The 20,953-nt window shown below is 55.5% G+C and overlaps 1 protein-coding gene across 1 annotated transcript; it reads right to left on the bottom strand.

Annotated features, from left to right (window-relative positions):
* Nucleotides 1-1,114: 1,114 nt before the first annotated feature.
* Nucleotides 1,115-20,334, bottom strand: RBPMS2 (RNA binding protein, mRNA processing factor 2). The gene is made up of 8 exons (XM_035335941.1): nucleotides 20,248-20,334; nucleotides 15,070-15,147; nucleotides 13,986-14,024; nucleotides 13,365-13,427; nucleotides 12,352-12,502; nucleotides 11,612-11,760; nucleotides 2,549-2,622; nucleotides 1,115-2,332 (listed from the first exon to the last, which is right to left on the bottom strand). Exons 1-7 carry the CDS (start codon nucleotides 20,332-20,334, stop codon nucleotides 2,560-2,562), a joined length of 630 nt encoding a protein of 209 aa, XP_035191832.1. The 3' UTR covers nucleotides 1,115-2,332; nucleotides 2,549-2,559.
* Between the last annotated feature and the right edge of the window lie 619 nt (nucleotides 20,335-20,953).

Raw genomic sequence — 20,953 nt, 5'->3', positions numbered from 1 at the left:
TAGCCTGGCCATGTTAATGCATGTGCTAAAGGCTTTCTTTTTTTATTTTTTTTCAAAAAAAAAAAAAAATCTCCTTTATAATTTAAAGCCTCGCACGCTCCCATCGCCGCGGATGCTCTCCAGAGGTGTTTCCGCTTAGGCGAGCAGCTCTGTGAGATGCAGGTGGAGCTGGCAGGGCAGAGCTGCCCCGCAGCACAGCCGGCCCCGATTCAGGCAGCAGCAGGGAGGGCAACCGCTGGCCCCGCTGCCTTCACCCCGTGACCCTGCTCTGAGCCGCTTCCCTGTGCTGCCGAGCCTGTTCCCAGGCACGGTGGCCAGTAGAGCTATTTTTAGAGCCGCCTTTTTCTTTTTCTTTTTTTTTTTTTTTTTCTTTTGGTTTATTTTCTTCCCGCTCCTCGCCTTGGCCAAGCAGCCTTGAAGCCCTAGGGAAGAGAGGAAAACACCGAGCCCCGGGGCAGGATGCTGCACGGGGTCCCACTGCCACCACGTCCCACCCCGTGCGCTGCGCCACGCAGGGAGGCCACGGGTGGCCCCATCCCACTGTGCTGGCAGGGAGAAGGCTGTTGTAGGCTGGCAGGGATTGGGGAAGGTCCTTTACAAGCCCAGGACTGCCCTCCCGCTGCAGCGAGAAGCCCCCAGCAATGATTTTGTGCTGTCAGGGCCCATGAAAAAACAACTACTCCTCCGGCAGGGCTGCTACTCCCAGGGATGTTCTGGCCGGTATCGGTAAGGGCAGAAGCACTGGGGAGCCTCTCACCCTCCTGCAGCCCCAGCTCGCCCCGAGCCCAGCACCGGAGGAGGAGCTGGGCACTGCGGCAGCTCCCGGCCGTTTTGCCTTCTATGGACATCTCTGCAGCAGGGAACTGCGCTGGCATGGGGGAAAGAGGCCACCCCAGGCCCCAGGGAGGGGGAAGAAAAACACCCACAGCCATCGTGGTTGCCTGTTCTTAGAGGCCTCCTGGAGAAGCTCAGCCCCAACAGCCCCTTGACCACGCTGCACTGTGGCCAGAGGGCAGAAAAAAAGCCCCCCAGGCATCACTGGCAGGGGCCAGGAGCCCCACACGCTGCCCCCTGCCATGCCCAGCCCGAGAAGAAAACACTCCAGACCACCAGAAAGAGTCACAGCAGCCTCTGGGTATATTTTTTTTTTTTCTGTTTGTTGCATTTCATATATTATCCAGTTTCACATTCTCATAGGATCAGCAAGTATAGAGCAACTTATTCTCAAATCTTTTAATACAAGCGAGACAGCCATGGTCATATAATACTTAAAGCACTTCAATACCAAGCAATAAGATGCTAAAACAAAAATTGCACAATTTCTTGTTTACTATGCCTGACTGAATCATTGTTACAGAAGACAACCCTTCTCTGTTCAAGCTTTTAACTAAACATTAACTTATCTTACAGGATTACAATTTCTCTTTTAATAATAATAATAATTAATTGCACACAAACACACAAGAAATTCTTTATGATGCATAAATATTTCCTTATTACACATGGTACAAAAATACTCGTACTTTTTTTTTTTGTTCGGTATTCCCATAAGGATGGCTGATTATTTGGCAGGACTGGATGCTCTCCAATCAGAAGGATGTGGAAAAAAAAGGAAAAAGAGAGGTTAGATATTTTACAGCCTTTCTATATATAGCAGTCTGAAAAAAAAAAAAAAATAATAATATAAGAACCCTGACTTTAAAACGGGAGAATGGATGAGAACAGAAACCCAGTGCATCGTACTTGGAGGAAAAAAATAAAAAAAAAAACATTTTTCAAATTCTTCTGGTCGTACTGGGAAGGGGGAGGGCGGAGGTGGGCGAAGGGGTGAGACAAGGACAGTTAGTATTTCTCAGAGCCAAGTCTTCACCGACGCAAGATGAAAACCTTGATGGATCAATCCGTTGGGCCAAGACCTGTTGCTAACGGTTACACAAACGCTAGAACAAACAAACTTACACTCACACATACACAAGTTAAGTGTTTTAATTCATGCCAGAAAACATGCAAAACCCGATTTGCCTTTCGTTTCCTTCAGCCGAGCCGCAGGCAAGGCGAGCCCGGCACCGAGCCCCTGCCACCCCGGCCGGGTTTCGGCACGGGCGGACGGTGAAGCTCAGCCGGGGAAGAGGTCCTGGGGATGGACGGACGGGCAGACGGCAGGACAGAGGGACGGAGGCGGCGCACGGCAGCTTCACAGTCCGGAGGGGGGATGCGCCGGGGCCGGGCGCCTTGTCCGCTGGCCGCAAACCAAAGAGGAGTTGGAGCGATCGTCCCTGGCACATCCCTCCGCGGAGAGGTGGGGAGGAGGAACACGAGCCGAGGAGAGACGCTGCGGGAGAGGGGTGGCAGTGAGCAGGGCCAGAAGCTTCCGTGCCACAGCCCCGTCACCCCATGCCCCCCGTGCCCACCCAGGGAGCAGGGCTTGACCTAAGCACGTCCTTTGTGGGGTGCGTGGGGCTGGCAGCAGCCCAAGCTCCCATCCCTCCTCCCACCGGAGCTCAAGGACAGGCAGGACAAGGACAGGGCTCCAGGAGCGATTACTTACTTACTAACAAACTAACAAAACTGACGAGACTTCCATCCTTGCTGGGTAGCTTCGGAGGGAGGATACCAGCGCATCTGGAAGAAAAGAAAGCCACGCCAGAGGTCCATGATCCAGAGTAATTGCAAACCTTCAGCTCCGTTAGGCTGCCAGAGAGGCACGCTGAGCAGAGAAGGCTCCAGCACGGGATAGGACGTGCCCCAAAGAGCACCCCAAGGGCTGGCAGCTCGTGCACAGACAGGCTGGGGCTCTCCAGGCACCAGGACCTTACCCTGTCCTCCCTTAAGGAGCACAGCAGGATCCCACAGCTCTGAAGGGAGCTCGCCCCCCCCCCACCCCCCCCCCCCCATGGCCTGCCTCAACATCCCAAGTATTTTCCATATCCAGAAAATGGCATCCCAACTCACTCCCAGCTCGCTACAGCGTGCTGGGCAGCACCATCCAGGCTAGGAAGGGTCCTCACCACCAAGCCACGTAGGAAGCGTATTGCTTCAGAGCTGCGTGAGGGGGCACACCCCAGATTTACACCCCAAATTTACAGCTCCCCCCCAGTGCAGGCTCAGGCAGGGCAGAGGAGGCTCGTAGCAGGCACACACCACCTCAATCTGGTGGCTGCTCTGCCTTCAGCCACCACAAGGCCACACACTTAAACCAGGCAACCTCCACCTGGCACGAGTAAGACCTGCCTCATCTGCAATGGAAGAGACCTGGAGCAATGATGCGGCCATCCAAAGAAGCCCCAGGAACAACCTGTGGAGCACCAAGCCAGCAAGACGCAGAGGTTTTCCTGGTCTTTGCAGGAGCATCTGCTGCTCGGAGCTGCTCCTTGGTGAGAAAGGACCCAACAAGCAGACACAGGTACAGAAACCAAACTGGCACTTCCAGCCTGTCAGTAGAGGCAGCAAGCTGGCAACATCCAGTAGAATAACATCAAGACATCCAGATGCTCACGTTCAGTTTGAAAGACCAGTACGTGGGGCTGGGCCACTGCAGGCTGGGATGGCAGCCTGCGATGCAGGGGAACAAGAGGTGGCTCCTGCAGCCTGCACGCTGCCTAGCGGATGTGCTGAGTGGTGTGTGCAGCACAAGTCTTGCTGTGAAGTCATCCAGCAGTGGAGATGCAGACCTGTGTCCCTGACCCCAGCTGCACGAGACCTTCCAAGGGCCATGCACACGTCTTCAGAGCTCTGAAGACAGCCAGAGACTCAGTGACAGCCCTGGGATTGCTCTCCAAGATAGGAACATCCTCGATGGTCCCTCCAAACCCCACTCCCTGGGAGAAGCAGAGGTCTGTCAGTTGATGGAAAGGCTTTGCACGCGCTGCTGTAACACAGAAACACAGCAAGTGCCAAGACCTTGAGACGGCAGCCTCCTTACAGAGGCTGGAAGGCACAACAAGGTCACACCTCCCAGAAAACACAGCTGCCTGCGATGGCTGCATCCTCCCTCCACCAGCACAAGAGCAGTGACACCACTAAATGAACAGCCCCGAGCAGGAGCTTGAGGACTTGGGGTGCTTCTTGTGATGCTTCCCAGAAGGAGAGAGCCCTGCAGGTTTCCTCAGCTAAGCGAGGTCTGCTGGTAGCCAGGCTCTGGTGCCTGCACCAGATGGACTCAGCTCAGCCACATCCTCGCTCTGCTGCCACCACACTGCCCCAGGGCACAGCCATCTCCTTGCACCAGCACAGGCCAGGCAGGCTCCCAGTGCTGCTATGGCCTGGAGAGGGCTGATGCACTCATGGGGCTGCCACAGCTGCTGCCAGCACCAGGACAGGGCAGGATCAGCCCCTTTCCCCCTCCTCCCCCCGTCACCAGGAGGTGCTTGCTCAGCAGAGTCACAGCCCAGGTCCTCCTCCACTGGCCGACATCTCCCACTCCAGCACCCTCCCCTCGACAGCTGGAAGCAGTTTCCTCCTGCCCAGTAGGAACAGGAAACTCCCCCGTCCTTCACAAGGCTGCGAGCACTTAACCCCACGAGCAGCCACCATCCAGCGCCCGCCCAGTTTGGTGCGAGCACATGCAAGGCAGCCACCCCATCCCCAAACCCAGTGGCTCTCCCAACCCTCCACAGGGGGTCCAAGCCAGCTCCTGCCCAAATGCAACCCAAAGCCTCCAGCACCTCCAGTTCAACAGAAGTCCTGCTTGTTCACAGCTCTGGCACAAATAAGCCTCCATCCCTGCTGGCCCTCCCCTCCGTGCCAGGCAGGGATATCCCAGGCTAGGAACCAGCAGGAAGCACTCGAAGAACCAGATCTCCCTGCCAAGGGGGGACACTGTTGGAAACAGCAGCCCATCAGGACAATTTTCTCTTCACATCTCTCTTCGGCACCTTGCTTGTCCTGGGAAGCAGAGGTGCTGCAACTGGGGGCACTGCAGCCACCTGGAGGAGGAGACCAGGCACACAAGGACATGGCAGGGTTGTCTCGAGGACTGTGGTGCAGCAAGCCAGGTCAGAGCGCTTCCCTGGAGGAGCCCTGAGGGCTTTGGGGAGGTCTGCAGTCTCTCCAAGTGGACTGTCTGTCATGTAGGAAGCTGAGGCAGGGAATGGGGACGGATATCCGACACGGGGCTAGGGATGTAGGGCAAGGGAGGCTTTTACTGGAAGACACATGGTTGTTTCTGGAGCTGCATTAGCTCACAGTTGGAAGGGAGTCTGGCCACACCACTGCAAACATCCCCTGCTCGCCTGCCCACAGGGACCTGACAGACACCGCCAGCCAGCTGCAGCCTGCCTCAGGTCCCAGAAAACAGCTGGAGAAGAGCAATGTGTGCCTCCACTTGCCACCTTCACAAAGCCAGGGGAAACAACAGGATCAGCACATGGGGGCAGAGACGTGTCCCATCAGGGCTCCATTCTCCTTGTGAAGGGTCTGCTTCAGCTCTCCCTGTTGTGCTCATCAGAATTTAACAGCCAATTCTCTTGATCGCCTTCCTTATGGAGAGCAGGAAGAGCAGGCCAAATACACATGGCCATCCTCAAGCCATCTTTACCTTAGACAGCCTGTCATTCCTCCTTAGGTACTTCTAGGTCTGCTCATCTTCGCAGTTAACCCCAGTGGCTCAGGGAGCTCAGAGCTGTACCTACGCTCGGAACAGACCCAGCAGCTCCCCAGGTACCTGAAAGGCCTCCCTGTGTGGCAAGGACAGGGCAGCCCCTTCTCTGGGATCCCGGGAGCTGGTAGGACCCCAGCAGCTCACTCAAGAGCTGCTCTGCTCCAGCTGGAAGCAGAACAAGCATGAACATGATCCACAAGAGACGAGGACAGCCTGCAGAGGTACACCACAAGCGCTGACACCAACCAGCAGGGCTCTCCAGACACTTCCAGTCTGGCTTCAGCCAAGCCTCCTGCCTCCAGGGTCCTGCAAGAGGGCTGGCTTGAGGAGGTGAGCACATGAGCACTTGCATGCTCTGCAAGACTCAAGCAGCTCAGCCGAGAAAAACCTCACCACAGCTGGACTGAGCGCTCCCCATGCAGCTGCCATCAGGGAGGACCTGCACATCCTGCACTGTGTTGAGAAGCACGTGGAGGAGGACAGGCAGTGATCCAGCCCTGTTCCTCAGAAGGGGAATTTCAACAAGCATCCAGTGCTTGGAAGCCCTCTGGGTCAACAGCCTATGCTGCAGCTAGTGGAGACCTCAAGCAAGCATTTCTCCTTTTCCCAGAGGAGAAATGAGGTGGGCTGCTTCCATTTGTTGAGACAGGGAGAGCTGTGCCAGTCACAGTTCAGGAATTCCCTTCTGACAGCATCTTGGTCCAGTTCACTCCTCAGGTATAACAGAGAATGGCTGCTCAGCAGGTACCCTAAAGAGCTAAGAATCTCATATTTGCTTTTCTCTGGCTAGGAGAAAACAAGTGGCTTGGTCAGGGCTCCTTGGCCAGCACTAAGTCACTGGATTTTAGGCAAACACCACAGCCATGAAGTTCTTCAAGTACTCACACTTCTAAGGATCCAAGCCCTGAAAAAAAATAATCCTGGTAAGTCCTATGTGACAGCCCCAAACAGGCAATGGGTTACTGCGCACAGGAAATCCACCGCAGCTTCCAGCCACCCATCGCAGGGAAGGTCCATCACAGCTCTGCTGCCACAGTATGAAGTCCAGCAGATTTTGCAGACAGGACCCCGAGATCAAGCCAAGTGGTGCACAAATGGAAATCCCCATGGTCTGCAGATTGCCGTGGTGCCCACAGCTCCCAGGCTCTGCCAGGCTGGTGGCACCCAGGTGGTCCCACATCACAGCAGACAGCAGCATCCCAACAGGAGGCAGGTACTGGAGGAGAAGTGCAGCACCTGAACCCATCCCAGCAGATCTGCTCGATGCTCTCAGCTCTTTAGGACCAGCACCCAATAACAGCCACTGGGACCGGCCTCATGCGCAGCTCAGGAGATCCAGCTTGCCCTGGGCAAGCTTGGGCAGTGATCAAGAGGGAAGGGCTGGAGAATTACTCAGAGCACTGGCCTCCTCTTCCATCGATGGGCTCTGCCTCAGCTCCATGCTGGGAAGCCTCAGGGTCCTGCTGGGCTCTGTGTCATCACCACACAGCCACAAAGCAGAGCTGGGACTGCTCCTTCCACCCCTTTGGGCAGTCCCAGCTTCAGAAGCCCACCTTTACCATCCCCTCAAAGCCTCCAGCCCACATTTTTGCTGCTGGCAGCAGCTTTGAGGCTCTGATGGTGCCTCAGGCAGCCTAACCCCAACATGAAGGGCAGCTGGGAGCTTTCAGTCCACGATCTGCTCCCAAGGCAGGAAGCATCAGCCACAGCCTGCCTGCTGGGTACCCAGCACCTCCGTTGGGTATCCTGCATGCACCACGCAGCGACTGCCACCAGCCTTACCCACAAGTTCACGAGATGCTCCTCTACACTGATCTCGGGTGCCATGTCATGTGCTCAGGGGTGCTGCTACAGCTGGAAGCATCACTTTGCAGAAGAGCACTGAGAGCCCCTGGTGTCTCCTAGTGCTCACTCAGAGGCTGGCTTAGGGACACTCCAAAAACCACAGTTCCACAGAGACACAACACAGCCCAACTCAGTCACACAGACACTAGCTGAAACAGTGCAACAGGTATAGAGAGACCAGGTTTCCACCCTGGTGGAAAGAACTCCCTCTTCCCAGGGCACCATCTCAGCACATCTGTGCATCCCACAGTCTTCCAAGGACAAAGGCAGACCTCAACCCCCATCCTTGATGATGTCTTTCCCAGCATCACTACCACAAAGAAGGGGAGGGGAAAAAAGTCTACCCAGAACCACTGCAAGGAGAAGTGATCCCAGACTCAGTTCCCTCAGTAGGAGATGAGCACAACAACCGTCCTCCCTGCCAGCCAGTCCCAGGCCAGGCCACCTTCCCTCTTCCCAGCCTCCCAGCTCCCTACACCACTCCCAGGCCACAGATTCCCCTCGTTGCAGCTCACGAGAGCTACATCCTGCCTGTGACTTCAGGCTGCAAAGAGAAGCCAAGCTCCAGGTAGGAACTTGCTCCATTTCCAGTAAATTTCCAGTAACTGGAGAGGAAAGAGGTGAGATTAGACCCATGAGTAGGGCAGGGTCTGTCCCGATATGCGATTCTGGAACAAAGTGACCGGCAAGTGCTGTTGTCTAACGTGCCCGGTAGAATTTAGTCGTGTGCTATCGCTATCACGTCACTCACCTCCCCCACCGTGTGCCAGGAGTGAGGTCAAGGTGTATTTCTGGTTGCCCTCAAAGGGTTGTGGTTGGGGAGAAACCAGGTTTCTTTCCTGCCAAGGGGCAGGATCATCTCTGCCCCGGCTCAACCAGGCTGCTCCCCTCCCGCCGGCAGGACCTGGCTGAGCCTGGCTCAGCTGGGAGGAGTTGATGTAAGATGGTGCCATGCTGTGTGCGCCATGTCATGTGCTGCCAAGTTGGAGATGTGGGTTAGAAAGAAGGCCTGGTATCTCATTCCCCAGGCTCTGGTGGGTGGGTAGCGTGAGGCCCATGCACTGGGTGGGCAAGGAGATACGGGCTAAAGAGATGGGCAGAAGCTTGCAAATCCCATGGTGCACCTTGGAGGAGAGATGGTTACCTTACCAGTCTTTCCAGACGGGGCTGCCATCATGCTTAACACTTCTAGGAATGGAGCTGTAGTACAGCCACTCCACTAGCTGCAATAAGGCATCGCTAGGGCGTCCCATCTCCAGGGACAGCTCTGAGCTTCAGGGCTAGCCTGCGCTGGCATCATGGCTGGAGTTCACTAGGGACATCAAAGGAGGGATTTGAGAGAGGGTGGGAGGGAAGGAAGGCAGATGGGACAGTCTTAAAGTCACCGGAGTCCCCGCAGGTAGAGGCTTCCAGCAGTGCCACAGTCACACCGGCAGCACTGAGGGACCCCATCCCCGCGACACGGCAGTGCCGGGAGCAGCGGTCAGTCTTCTGCACACAGCTTCCCAAGGGCACCTGGTGCACGAGCCAGAGCCAGCAGCCTCGTGCCACCTCCTGCCAGCCCTCCGAGCAGCTCTTCAGGAGGCCGCATTGGTGCGGCACAGACGGCAGCCACTCTCCTCTCAGACTTGAGCACAGAGATGTGAGAGGATGAGCTCTTGGAGTTTAAACCTTTTGCCACAAGCTCTCTTTAGCTGCTGCCTCCACCAACACACTCCCTCTGGGATTAATGGAGCTGCTGCAGCTCCAGGCGCCCCATGAATGCCCTCCAGCCAACACCAGTCTCCAGAGGAAGAACTGCTGCCGTCCTGGAGAACAGCCCATGTGTCCACCACACTGACAGCAAGGTGAACCAGCCTTACTGGTGAGAACACAGGGCTCAGCACACCAAGACCAAGGCTACAGCTTTCAGCCCAGTTTGAGAGCAAAAGTCATCTCATCTCACGCTGACTCATCTCCACCCTGCCTCAGCTCTGCAAGGGAAAGGCCTCCAGCCTAGAGATCAGGCAGCTCAGAGTGGCCACCCTGAGTAATGTTTAACCCCATAAAACTTTATTGGTAACGTATACTGCGCCAGAATGTCTCCTGTGAGGTCACCACCAGCTCAAGCACGACACAGCAAGGAGCAGCCGTGGCTGCTCGGCCGGCCTGGCTGCTCTTCTTCTGAAGAGGGCCGGCCCTGGCTGCAGCTTGGAGGGGCTACACTGGCTCCCTAGGGCTTACAGGAGCATCACCTGTTACGGACCTGCTTGGGCAGGGAGTCCCTTGTCCTCCTGAGAGCTCCCTGGAGCTCAGGGGTCATCCTGCAGGCCAAAAGACTTATTTGCTAGCTAAGCTGTCTGCCCAGAACAAGCATCTTACCAGCTGGAGGGCATGAACTCAAACCCCAGTGGGAGAAGATCTGGCTGAAGGCCTCCTTCGTTGTGGGAGAGCAGAGTTCTTTCCTCCACCCAGCACACACCATCAAGTTTTGGTGTCTAACCCTTCTATCCCTGCACAGTCACTGATGATCACCCTTGAAGGAACCACATAGTGGTTTCACCTTCCTCAGTTGTCCCCTGATTGTCAACGGAGGGAGTGTTCCTGGCCCTCCCTGCTGGGGCAATTCTGGCAGCAACAGCCCTTGGCTCCACCACCCTATGCAAGGGGCAGGGATGGAAAGGAGGGACTTCTGCTCCCCTGGGCTGCCCAGGAGCAGAGCACATTCAGATGCTCCTGGAGATGTGGGCACCATCAACAGCTCTTGGAGAACACCGGCAAACAAAGCTTCCTGACTGGGACAGACCTAGTGAAGGGCCAGCCTACCTGGAGGCCTTTGAATGGTGGAGCCAGCATCTGGTCCTAGGCCCCACATACCTCTTGCCTACCCTGCAGGAGCTTCATCCCACTGCTAGCTCAGCAGCAGAAGGCCAAAAGCAGCAGAGGACAAGCCTACACAGGCCAGAAGCTTGCATCCCCTCCAGTGTTTCCATTTTGCATTTGGACACAAGCTGGGGTTGAAGCCATTCAGTTACAGTCAAGATGCTTGCAGGAGCAAGAGGATGATGAAGGGCCAACTCAACTGCTGGCCCGGTAGACAAGGTGATGGGACACAGCTCTTCTTTTCAAGCTAAGCAGGGAGGAGCAGAGCTAAATACCCTGCTTGGTGGGGCAGAAATAGCAGAGGTTAAACCCCAATGCTCTGGGGACTAAGCCCAGAGCCCCACCGTCCTGGTCCCGCTGGCACTGTTACAGGAGCAGAGACAGAAGCAGGCAGAGCATAGCTGGTGATAACACCAAGCAGGGTAGGGACATGGGCTCCAGGTTCTCCTACAGAAGTTCTCCAAACAAAGCACCTTAACCTGGGGTGATGATATATCTTCTCTACTTTAGCTTTCTTTTTGCATTTCCCCAGCTTCAGGAGATGTTGCACTCATCAGGGGTGGTGGTGTCTCACTACATTAAAACATTCCAGTATCAAACTGGTACAGGCACCCCTACACCTCCTGCTGTCAGCAAGCATACCCCAGGGACACGAGGCAGCTGAATTTACCACCACCAGCATCGCCATAGGCCCTTACACATGTGACCCTCTCTAGCCTGCACCTAGAGGGGCTAATGGTTCACCACTGGCTCACAAACAGAGCTTGCTCTGGCAGGGCTCCGGTCACTCATCCCCTACAGGACATTCCCCTCCAGCTTCAGAATTGTTTTGAAGTTACCTGGCCCAAAGGGGTTCCAGCTGAGCCCCTGAGCTTCAGCACTGAGCTAAGTTTTCACTTCAAGGAGGACATCTCCTAGCTATTCTACTTGCTGGCACATCGGGTATCCTCCCAGCAGTCACACAAGGTTCTCTGGCCAAAGGTACCGAAGCCAGACAAAAATTGAGCACTGACTTTCTCCAGCTGCCTGCCTCTGGCACCAGAGGAAGGCTGGAGCTGCAGGGTCAGAAGCCAGCGCAGAGCTCTGGCTGCACTCCGGTCACCTATTTATTCAACAGGCTATGGCTTCAACATCTGCCCCGTGCTTTGTTCAGGGCTGGGGGCCCCTGCACATGGCAGCTGGGAAGAGGCTTTGCCCAGGAGTCAAGGTGCAGAGGCCAGGGTCGAGCCGGCCAAGCAGAACCCAAGAGAGCAAGAACCAGGGGAAGGCGGGAGAGGAGAGCGCGGTTCTTGGCGAGCAACTCACCTGAGCGTGAAGAGCAGCGGCCGCAGCAGCGGCCGCCGGGTACGTGAAGGCAGCATGGGGGATGGCTGGGGTTAGCTCCGTGGTGTACAGGGGGTAGGGAGCCCATGCTTCTGGGGATGCTGGAATAAGAGCTGCTCCAGTCAGGTCATCTGGACAGGGGGAGACAAGGTGACAGCTTCTCAGTGGCCAGAGCCAACAGCCTGCTTCAGGGATGGGCTCTGGATTTTTCACCCCAAACTAAACTATGCACTGCTGTCCCAGTGAGGCTTAAAATATATAACGCAGGTAGTCCCCTGCATCCTGCTCCCCTGGCCTCCCAGCCTTGCAAGGAGAGGCCAGGAGCATGTCCCATCCCTACTCCACACCCCACAGAGGCACTAGGCTTCATGCCTGGGCCACCACCAAGCCTCAGCAGGGCTGCTTGCCCCACCAGGATGTGCTGAGGGTACATGGCACACGACCAGCCATTTATGCTTTGCACCTAGCTTAAAGCACTTGAGTGGTACCTCTTCAGCTGTCAGAACCAACTCTGCTGTCCTGATGCTTCTAGTGTTGGCCAGAAGCCTTGGCAGATGCCTGATGTTTTCTTGCAACCCCAACATGCTGACAGATTTCAGCCAGAGCATAAGTGGCTATGGTTCCCTTGCTACACCAAGCTCTGACACCAGCATCCCCAGTGCCAGGCATCTCCCAGGCTGGGCCAGACACTGCCTCAAGCTGCCCCCCCCCAGCATACTCACAGGGGTCCCGTGCAATGAAGTGTGCGCCCAGGGCAGGGTGGATATTGGTGGGGTTTGGTGTGGCCATCAGCTTGCTCTTGGCCATCTTTGTGTTGGCTTTAGCAAACTCTAACCGCAAGGTCTGAGGGTTCTCTGGGTCAAAGCGGATGCCCTGTCACAGAAGAAAGCACAGGAATCCCTCAGAAGAAAGGTTTTCCATCCAAGCACAGGACACAGCTGCTCACAGAGCAGAGCCTAATCAGGGGATTAGGGCCATCACCCTGCAGTCACACACCCAGTTCTTGTCACCTCATGTTTGCAGTTCCATGTTGAGCTGGCCCAAGGCCACTACTTCCAAGATGAGGGACACAGCTTGGCTCTTTAAGTGCAGTTTGCCAGCCAGCAGAGCAGTGATTTAGTGCTGGTCAGGAAAGATGCCTCATCTTCTGCCATGGAAATATCAGCCTGGGAAGGCTGTTCTCCTCTGCCTCATATTTCTGGAGCAGGTACCTTCTGGCTGCAGAGGTCCTGGCAGTCCAGAGTGCAGAACAAGGACCTGCTCTGCTGAACTAACACGCTTTCCATCAGGACATTTGGTAAGTGAGGCTTTAAACAAGGCCGCCAGCACCAAGCAAGCTTTACGGCCATTTGACAGAGCTTTGCAGTGAGCCTGCTTCACCGCCCAGCTAGGCTGGTGAGCGCAACCTAGAGCCCCGCAAAACCGCTGCGGAACACAGGCTGAGCACCACATGCCACGACAGAGCACTGGGTGTTGCTGTACCTGTCTGCTGAGGCTTGGCCTCCCGGAGGACCCTGTATCAGGTACCCCAAGCCAAGCACAGCTGACATTGGCCCTAAACATGACTAGCTCTCCTGCCTGCCTGCCGCTGCAGCACCATTTATCTTTCATATTTGTGGGCACAGCTGAGACTCCCTGACCCTTCCTGTGCTATGGAAAAGCCACGCATCACCCCTGCACAGCTCCAGGTCTGGTGACTGCAGGGTGTACAGCCCCCAGCCCTCCCAGTACTCACATTTAAGGCGTTCTTCGCTGCTTCAGCACCAGCCCGGCTGTCAAAGGTCACAAAACCAACTGGCTAGAAGAAACAATGCTGAGTTCAGTTCAGAAACCTCTTCCCACTCCTCAGACCACCCTGCCACCCTCTCTCACCTAGACAGCTTTCAGAAAGCAGACGAAACCACGTGAAGCTGTACAGGGCTTTCAGGCAGAGCTTGAAGGGGCATGAGTCAATGACCCCTGCTCTGTCTGCTCCCACCGCAAAGTGCTTCGGTATTCCTACACAAGTGGACACTTTTCACCCTAGCAGCCCCCAGCAAAGGTCCCCCCTTGCCCACAAACAGAACTGCTGCTGCCTTGGTTAGGATGGGTCTAGGGAAGGTTTTCTGGTGTGAGGCTGAAGCACCATTTCTCCTGCAGCCCCTACCAACATGGCCAGCCATGGGCAATACAGAAATGCTCAGCACATGCCGAGAGCCTGGGGCCACCAGGATAGGAGGCAGTGAGCAGAACCCAGCTGCATACGTGGTGCTGAACACAGACAATGCTTTAAACAGTGAAGTGGCATCTGCACCCCTTTCCTCCCAGCACATCTAGCAGAAGCCAAAAATACCCCAGCACTGGAAAAAGGAGGTACCTGTTTTGATGTTAGCTTGATCAGTGACCCTTCATAACCCTAGAGAAAGGAAGAAAGCGAGTCGGTGTCAGGTTCCTGAAGGAGCCAAGCTACACCCAAGATGTGATGCAACAGCTCCAAGAGTTCCTGCAGCACCAAACCCTCCACAAGGCAAGGTCTGCAGCAGAGGCAGATACATTAACCCATCTCCCAGGGAAGCATCCTTCTCTTTCCCACCAAAGGAGAAGAGAAGACAGATCAGTCACAAAGCAGAGCAGGTATCTCAACTAACCCATTATTCTAGCCCACTCAGGAAGAAGCCCTCTTTTCCAGCTCCTTATCAAACTATTAAAATATTAAACCCTTGCCTGGGTAGCACACAGGAAGCACAGAGCACCCTGTGCTAGAGGAGTGCAAACAAGGACTCCTGGGGAAGAGGCTCATTTTGATGCAAGTTTCTCCACCCATGCCCTGGCTTCCCAGGTCCTGCACAGAAATGAGCTGCAAGCAGCAGCAGGTTGACTTGTACGCAGCATCACTGAAGCAGTACAGCACAGGTCCCAGACCAGGCACAGCCAGCTCACCTACACCAAACACTCAAAGCCAACCACCCATGACCCCGCAGACTGCAGAAGGACTTCCAGGACATTAGGACCAGACCTTCCAGAACCTCGGCTGGCCACTTCCAGCAGCTGCACAGAGCCACCAGCACCCCTCCAGCACTGGGGAGCTCTCCCATGGGAGGAGAAATGCTATGCCAGACCCCAAGGTCTGGGGAGGGGAGATATCTAGTGAAGGTTGGATAGTAACTGGGTCAGGACAAATGGTAGAGGAAGGGCTGGTGCAGTCATGCAGCAGTGCTGACCAAACAGTCAGCATCGGGCTTGGAGACAGCATGATTCCAACAACAGGCTCTAAGGGAGGCTGCCAAGCTGAGCACAACCCACAGGATACCAGTCCCATTTCCTAACAGGTTCCCAAAGCTTTCACAAAAGGCCTCACTTCCCACTTTATTCTTGCTTCCTTCTGGCAAAGGTCTTTTCTGCAAGGCTGACCGTAAGATAGCATCTTTCCCTCCAAAGCCCAAATCTGAAGACTTTCTTACCTTGAATGGTCGGAAGAGTAAGTAGAGCTCTCTGGGTTTGATGTCCACAGGAAGGCCACTGACAAACAGAGTCCGTACCTAGGAGAAAGGTCAATGAGACCTACTGAAAGGAAACGTTTAGTACTGAAGTGGGAATACAGAGGACAGTTCAGAAGCTCTGTGCAATGGAGGCAGTGCATCTCACACCAAAGGTGGCCTCACAGGCACTCACACTTCCCTATATCAGGGGATTTTTGTCACGGATGAGACGCACCCAGTCCTTTCCTTCTTTCCCCAGAGGATTTAGACCTTCCCAAAAATTCAGACTCTAGAACAGTTTGGATTGAATAGGGTATGGGCAGCAGCCCCAGTCTTTGTCTGGACCCTGATGACTAAGAAGATCATACACTGTCCAAAGCACTAAAGCAGGGAGTAACACACCTCACAGCTCCAGGAGAGACTGGTACAACCCCACTTGTCTCTCTAGCTCTTCCTAGAGATGTGAAGTGCTAGGTTTTGATCTCCTTTCCCTAGCCCATCCTGGCACCTCACTTCAGCCATGAATTCAGAGGCAGCCCTCAATTCCGCGAGCCACCTCACTACTACATGCACATCTTTTACTTCTGCAGGAACCCCAGAACATCACTGGGAGGGTGATTTTGGGTCCACCCCAGCTCCTCCACCAACACACCCCAGACCTTTCAGAAGTCACTCTCAAACCAGCTCATAATGTCCATCCTACTACAGCCAGCCATAAGCCAGCTGTGCTGCACCAAGTCCAAGGAGACCGCTGCTCCTTCCAAGCCGTAGAGACCATGCACCAAATCCAAACGCATTTATACAAGCACAAATCCAGTACCAGAGGAAGACTTCAACAGACAGCGACAGAATTCACACGACTAGCCAGGAAGATGAAGCAGTACTGCAGGCTGATGGAGAACATCGCTGAACAGTCAGACCACGGCAGCCACCTTCTCCCTGCACTAGATGTTGGCTGCCAGCCTATTTCCATAGGAAGCAGCATAACAAAGCTGCCAAGATTTCTTGTAAGTCAGCACTGAGCTGGAAAGGGAAGTTATGCACTACAGAGGTCACCAAGACACTAGTCATCGTTAATAAGGACCAGGAGACCACAAGCTCAACTCAGCCAGCACCAACAGAGAAGCAAGGGAAGACAAAACTATGGGAACAAGATGGAGCTCTTCATTCCTTGCTCTTAACTACCTGGCTATGCCACCCACGGAAGCAATCCCAGACATGTCTCTGGAAGGTCATGGGACAGCAGTAGGGCATCAGTGCTCAGAGTGACACCAAACTGCACCAGACGCATTTGGGGTGGACACAGCAGGAGCAGAGCCCTTCTGGCCCACTTCCAGTCAGGAGTTCACACTCCCATTACGTTCCCATGGCAGAAGCATTCTGCTCCCACACTTCAGTTTTTGCTCAGCTTTTTCCCCTTCCCCAAAGGAAGGGGGTTGTACCTGACACCTCGTTAAACCTTTTTTCCCACCAAAGTGAGCAGTACACTCTTGCCCTGCTCCTGGGCTGGAAGCTGTGGCCACACAAAAAAAGAGGCATGCAGCACAGCCTCCGCACCCTGCGGGTCTTTGGGAGTAGCCAGATCCAGACTCCTCCAAGCAAGGAAACTTCTGCTGTTTTGCCACAGGGAATACACGTCTCCTTGTGCTCTGTGCCCAGGTCAGCAACACCCGTCACATCAGCCCAAGTGGCAGCATAAGCCCTCCAGGATGGACGGTGATCACCAAGTCCTGGGGTGCTCTGCCCCTCTTTCTCTCCACAACCTGAGACCAAAGGCTGCCACCACCCCCATTAACGCAGAGCCCTTCTCCAGTCCAGCACATCTGGGATGCAGCCACTGAGCACCCCTCCTATCCCAAGTCCCAGCATTCCCAGCCTCAGTCCTGGGGTCTTCCCATCCCACCCAGCACCTCAGGTGACATCTCAGTGCATTCCTCTGGGGCCACTTCATACCCAGGCAGAGCGGGCGGTGGCAGCCAGCAAGCCACAACAGCACCTCGAAGACTCCGGGCTTCAGCCTGAGCTATGCGGAGCAGCTGCCGCACGTTCCCAGAAGACACACAGCCATCTCTTGCAGGGGAGGACTGCGTGGAGCACGGTGGCACACATGTGCCTCAGCCATGTGAAAGCACCATCCCTTTTCAATATTTCAGGATATGAGTGTGTTCAGCCCCCAGAATGGATGTTTCTTCCAAGCAGATAGAAATCTGCATCCCTGTTGGGTCTCTAAATGGTCCCGTGATGTGCGGCTGGGTAAGTCCTTGCGACAGGCGTGACAGAATGGAAGATGTGCAGTTGCTTGGGGAGGGAGAAAGTCAGCTACTCAGAGCCCTTACAACAGCCTGAACAGAGCAGCGCAGGTGCCTAGGAAAGCTCTTTGTCAGAGACAACAAGCTCCTAATGCTGTCCCTATCAGCTGCTGCCAAGGACAGGAACAGGAGATCTTCTTTCACAAGCTTCAAAGCTTCCCTTGGCCTCTAGATTCAGTGTGTCACTGCACATGGCTTTGGAAGGGGGACCCCAGCTGACCCACAGCACCCTCCAAGGAGCAGCATTGCCCCAGAGCAAGCCTGGCCAGTCCTGCATGCCACCAGCTAGGATCTGCAAGTGAGGTTTTCCCCAGGGGTCTTGGGACAGAGTAAGGAAGGGCCCCACTCAGAAGAGCGGGTTAGGAAAGGAGATGAGACCAGGTGGGTGGTTTTCCAAGATCCCTGCAATTCAGCACATCATTGAGTGATCTGGCAGAGGGTAGGGGGAAGTGAGACCAAGTTACTCAGGGAGGAGAGCCTGAGGCTGGCGAGAGACCCATTCAAGGCTTATAAACAGATCAAGGCAAGCAAGAGACCATTTCTCAGGCCAGGTGTGAGCAGGAGATGAGCAGCAACCAGAAAGCAAAGGAGATCTACGGTATTCCAACAGAGAGAGCAGGAGGCATCTCGCCAGTCTAAGCATTGGGCACGCACTGTGAGCAGCCCTGGTCCAGCCTCCTACACCCAAGGAGGAGGAATTATATAGAAGAGCCTCAATAAAGGGTTTGGACAAGCATCTTCCAGTGTATTAATTGCACTGGGACTCTCCAGACATCCCTTCGCAGCCCAAGCCCTGCAGGCTTTGAGGCCATCCACCCTTCTAGCCCTTACACTCATCGTGCCACAACGGGGTGCTTTAATCAGCCTGCCCTGCCTCACCAAACACCGGATTCACTTTGACATTCAGCCTCCCCACAGAGCAGCCGGAAAAGCCACAGGGCAAACGTACATGTGTGTAGAGGGCTAGATCAGAAAGTACCTAAGCCAAAGTGGATGTTCAGCAGGAGTTTGGAGAAGATACCACAAAAAGCTCTCCAGGAATACCTTGTTCTGATGCTCTGAGGCTCAAGTGGCCGGCAGCAGAGCGGGGGCAGCAGCTTGGAGCAGCCCCTTCTTGCCCAAGCTGCTCCTCGCCGTGCACACAACCAGAGAAGCAGAGCAGCTCTCGCCTAGGACAGCCCAGCAGGGTCACACTGCTGGAGGCCCTGCAGAAAACGCGCTCCCTTCCCTGTCCCTGCCCCCTCTGGGGATGTCCCCAGTCCAAACACCCGGCAGAGATGGAGGAGAGCCATGGAAAACAGGATTCGTGCCAGGAGGGACAAGACCATCTAGGCCATCTCTTAAAGAGGGAGGATCCCAGCACAGCTTCCCACGCAGGAGCAGGGAGGGACAAGGACAAAGCCAGTTAGTGCTCAGATCCTTGGAGGCTCTAAAGCAGTCCTTGCACAGCTGCATCTCCCAGAAGAGAAACACATCCAGTGTGAGCACAGCCAGGTGCTTAGCACCAAAGTTTCAGGCCAGCACGAGTCCTGTACATCTCTTGACTATGTCTGCTTTAAATAAGCGCTCGAAGGGGAGTCCTAAGAGCAGCCAGATGCTGCCCTGCAGCCCAGCAAGGGTCAAGTTATGTCAAAAATGCAAAAGCACAAGCACCCGTCTCCTGCAAGGCTGCTCTGGTAGTTCTCTGGGCTTTCATTAAGAGATTGCTCCAAATCCTCCCACAAGCAAGCAAGGCAGGAGGGGAGGTTCTGCAGGATGAGACTTTTAGCTGCATTTCCCACATCCCTGCTTTCACAAAGCTGTGGCCACTCCAGCCCCCATCAGAGCCCTGGGGCCGTGCCGACATAGGAAGGGAGCCCAGCACCCGACAAGCTCAGACAGCATCCCAAAAGCTGTCCCCACTCCAGGCATGCAAGCCCATCACCCGTCCCCGTCCCTGTGATGCCCTGCTGGCTGAGCCAAGCAGCCCCATAGCCACATCCCGCACCACAGCTATTCCTGGGGGAGTGCAGCCCCAGCTGGGCACCCAGCACCCCAAGGACTGGGGCTGCAGCCCCCAGGATGCTGCTGAGCCCCAGCAGCCGCGATGCGGCTGGGGCCACTTGACACGAGGCTGCTGGAATGCAGCGAGGCTGCAGGCAGCCCCAGGAGCAGGGACTTATAAGGCATGGATGGGAAAGGCGGGGAGCCAAGCGTGCAAAACTCAGCTGCAGAGAGGGGAAGGCTGCTGGGGAGTGCTGCTGCCGGAGCTGAAAACCGATGGGGACGCTCCAGATGGGCTGCAGGGCTCCTGCCACTGCTCCAGGTAGAGCCAGCCCTGGGCAGTTTTGCTCTTCTGCACATCAAACACCCACCAGATAAATAAAACAGAGAAGAGAGGCAGCTGATCTGCAGCTCACAGGCTGGCTACCACTGAGCCCCAGGGCAGGATCAGACCAGGAGCTGGGCACCAGTGCTTTTCCCCCTGAGGCTGGGGTGTTCTGCACAGCTCTGCTCCGAGCTGGATCAACCCTTCTCCAACAAACCCACGGTAGGCAGGGGGACACCACCAGGGCTCAGCCACCCCTGTGGTCAGGGCAGGAAGCAGCTCGAGCAAGGGGGGAAGCAGGGAGAGGCACCAGCCCCTGCCTGGAGGAGCAGGAAGCACATGGGTGCCGATAAGTCCAGGCACAACAGGGCAGCACCCAAGAATAGGACGTGGCCGGGGCAGAGGAAGTGCTGCCAGTTACTGTCCCAACAGGGCATCTTCCTGAGCTGGGGAGCTGCCAGCACAGCATTCCTTCCACCTGGCCAAGGGGTCTGCTGGGCTAGGAGACACACAAGTGGTGTAGAAAACATGCTGGACGCTCACCTCCACATTGGTACCACCCAGCCCATGGGCCACCATGAGGTGGCAGGGGATCTCACCCGCAGACCTCTCGCCAGCAGCTGGAGCCATCGGCCTCACCCATGGGGAGGGCTCAGGAGCGCACACACCATGGAAAGCTTCTACAGACCAACTCCTCCTGCCCGCACCCAAGCATTTGTTCTCCTGTCAGGAGACGCTGAGATGAGACAAGTTCCTGCCCCGACAGCAGGGTGTTGGTCTGTATGCAGGATCCTCACAAGGAACCCTCTCCCCTTGGGTCCTCAAGCAAGGACATCTGTGTCCAAGGTCTCTGCCCAGCCACAAGCCAGATTCCTGGGCACCCTTCAGTCTTACATCTCTTCTATTCACACATACAGAGCACAACTGGAGGCACATGACTCTCTCCTCAAACCAGCCAGAGGTAGGGTAAGCACACTTCTGGCCACACTTCACATCTCCACAGGCCAACACCAAGCAAGTCTTCCACAAAACCTGAGCAACAGCGAGCTGAAGGGTTGCAGCAGCTCTCCGCTATTAATGCAAGCTATGGGAGCATCACCCCGATCCCAGGGAACCTTCTGGGATCACCAGTAGGATGCCACAGCACTGAGCCACCATTGCATTAGACCAGTTCCTGGCAAGACAGGGTGACTAGGCAGTGGGGAGAGGCCATGCTACCCAAGAACAGACCCTAAATGCCAACCCTAAC

Source organism: Oxyura jamaicensis, chromosome 10 (assembly GCF_011077185.1).
Source record: "Oxyura jamaicensis isolate SHBP4307 breed ruddy duck chromosome 10, BPBGC_Ojam_1.0, whole genome shotgun sequence".
Lineage (NCBI taxonomy): Eukaryota > Metazoa > Chordata > Aves > Anseriformes > Anatidae > Oxyura > Oxyura jamaicensis.
The sequence above is the reverse complement of the archived record's forward strand: the minus strand, read 5'-3'. Positions and strand labels throughout refer to the sequence as shown.

Bases quoted from the DNA above. Each gene is read 5' to 3' on its own strand.
- RBPMS2 (XM_035335941.1), bottom strand. From the start codon at position 20,334: ATGGCTCCAGCTGCTGGCGAGAGGTCTGCGGGTGAGATCCCCTGCCAC. The intron at 15,148-20,247 runs GTGAGCGTCCAG...CCTTTCTCCTAG, and splicing joins TGGGTGGTACCAATGTGGAG to GTACGGACTCTGTTTGTCAG. The intron at 13,428-13,985 runs GTACCTCCTTTT...TGTTTCTTCTAG, and splicing joins TCAAGCTAACATCAAAACAG to CCAGTTGGTTTTGTGACCTT.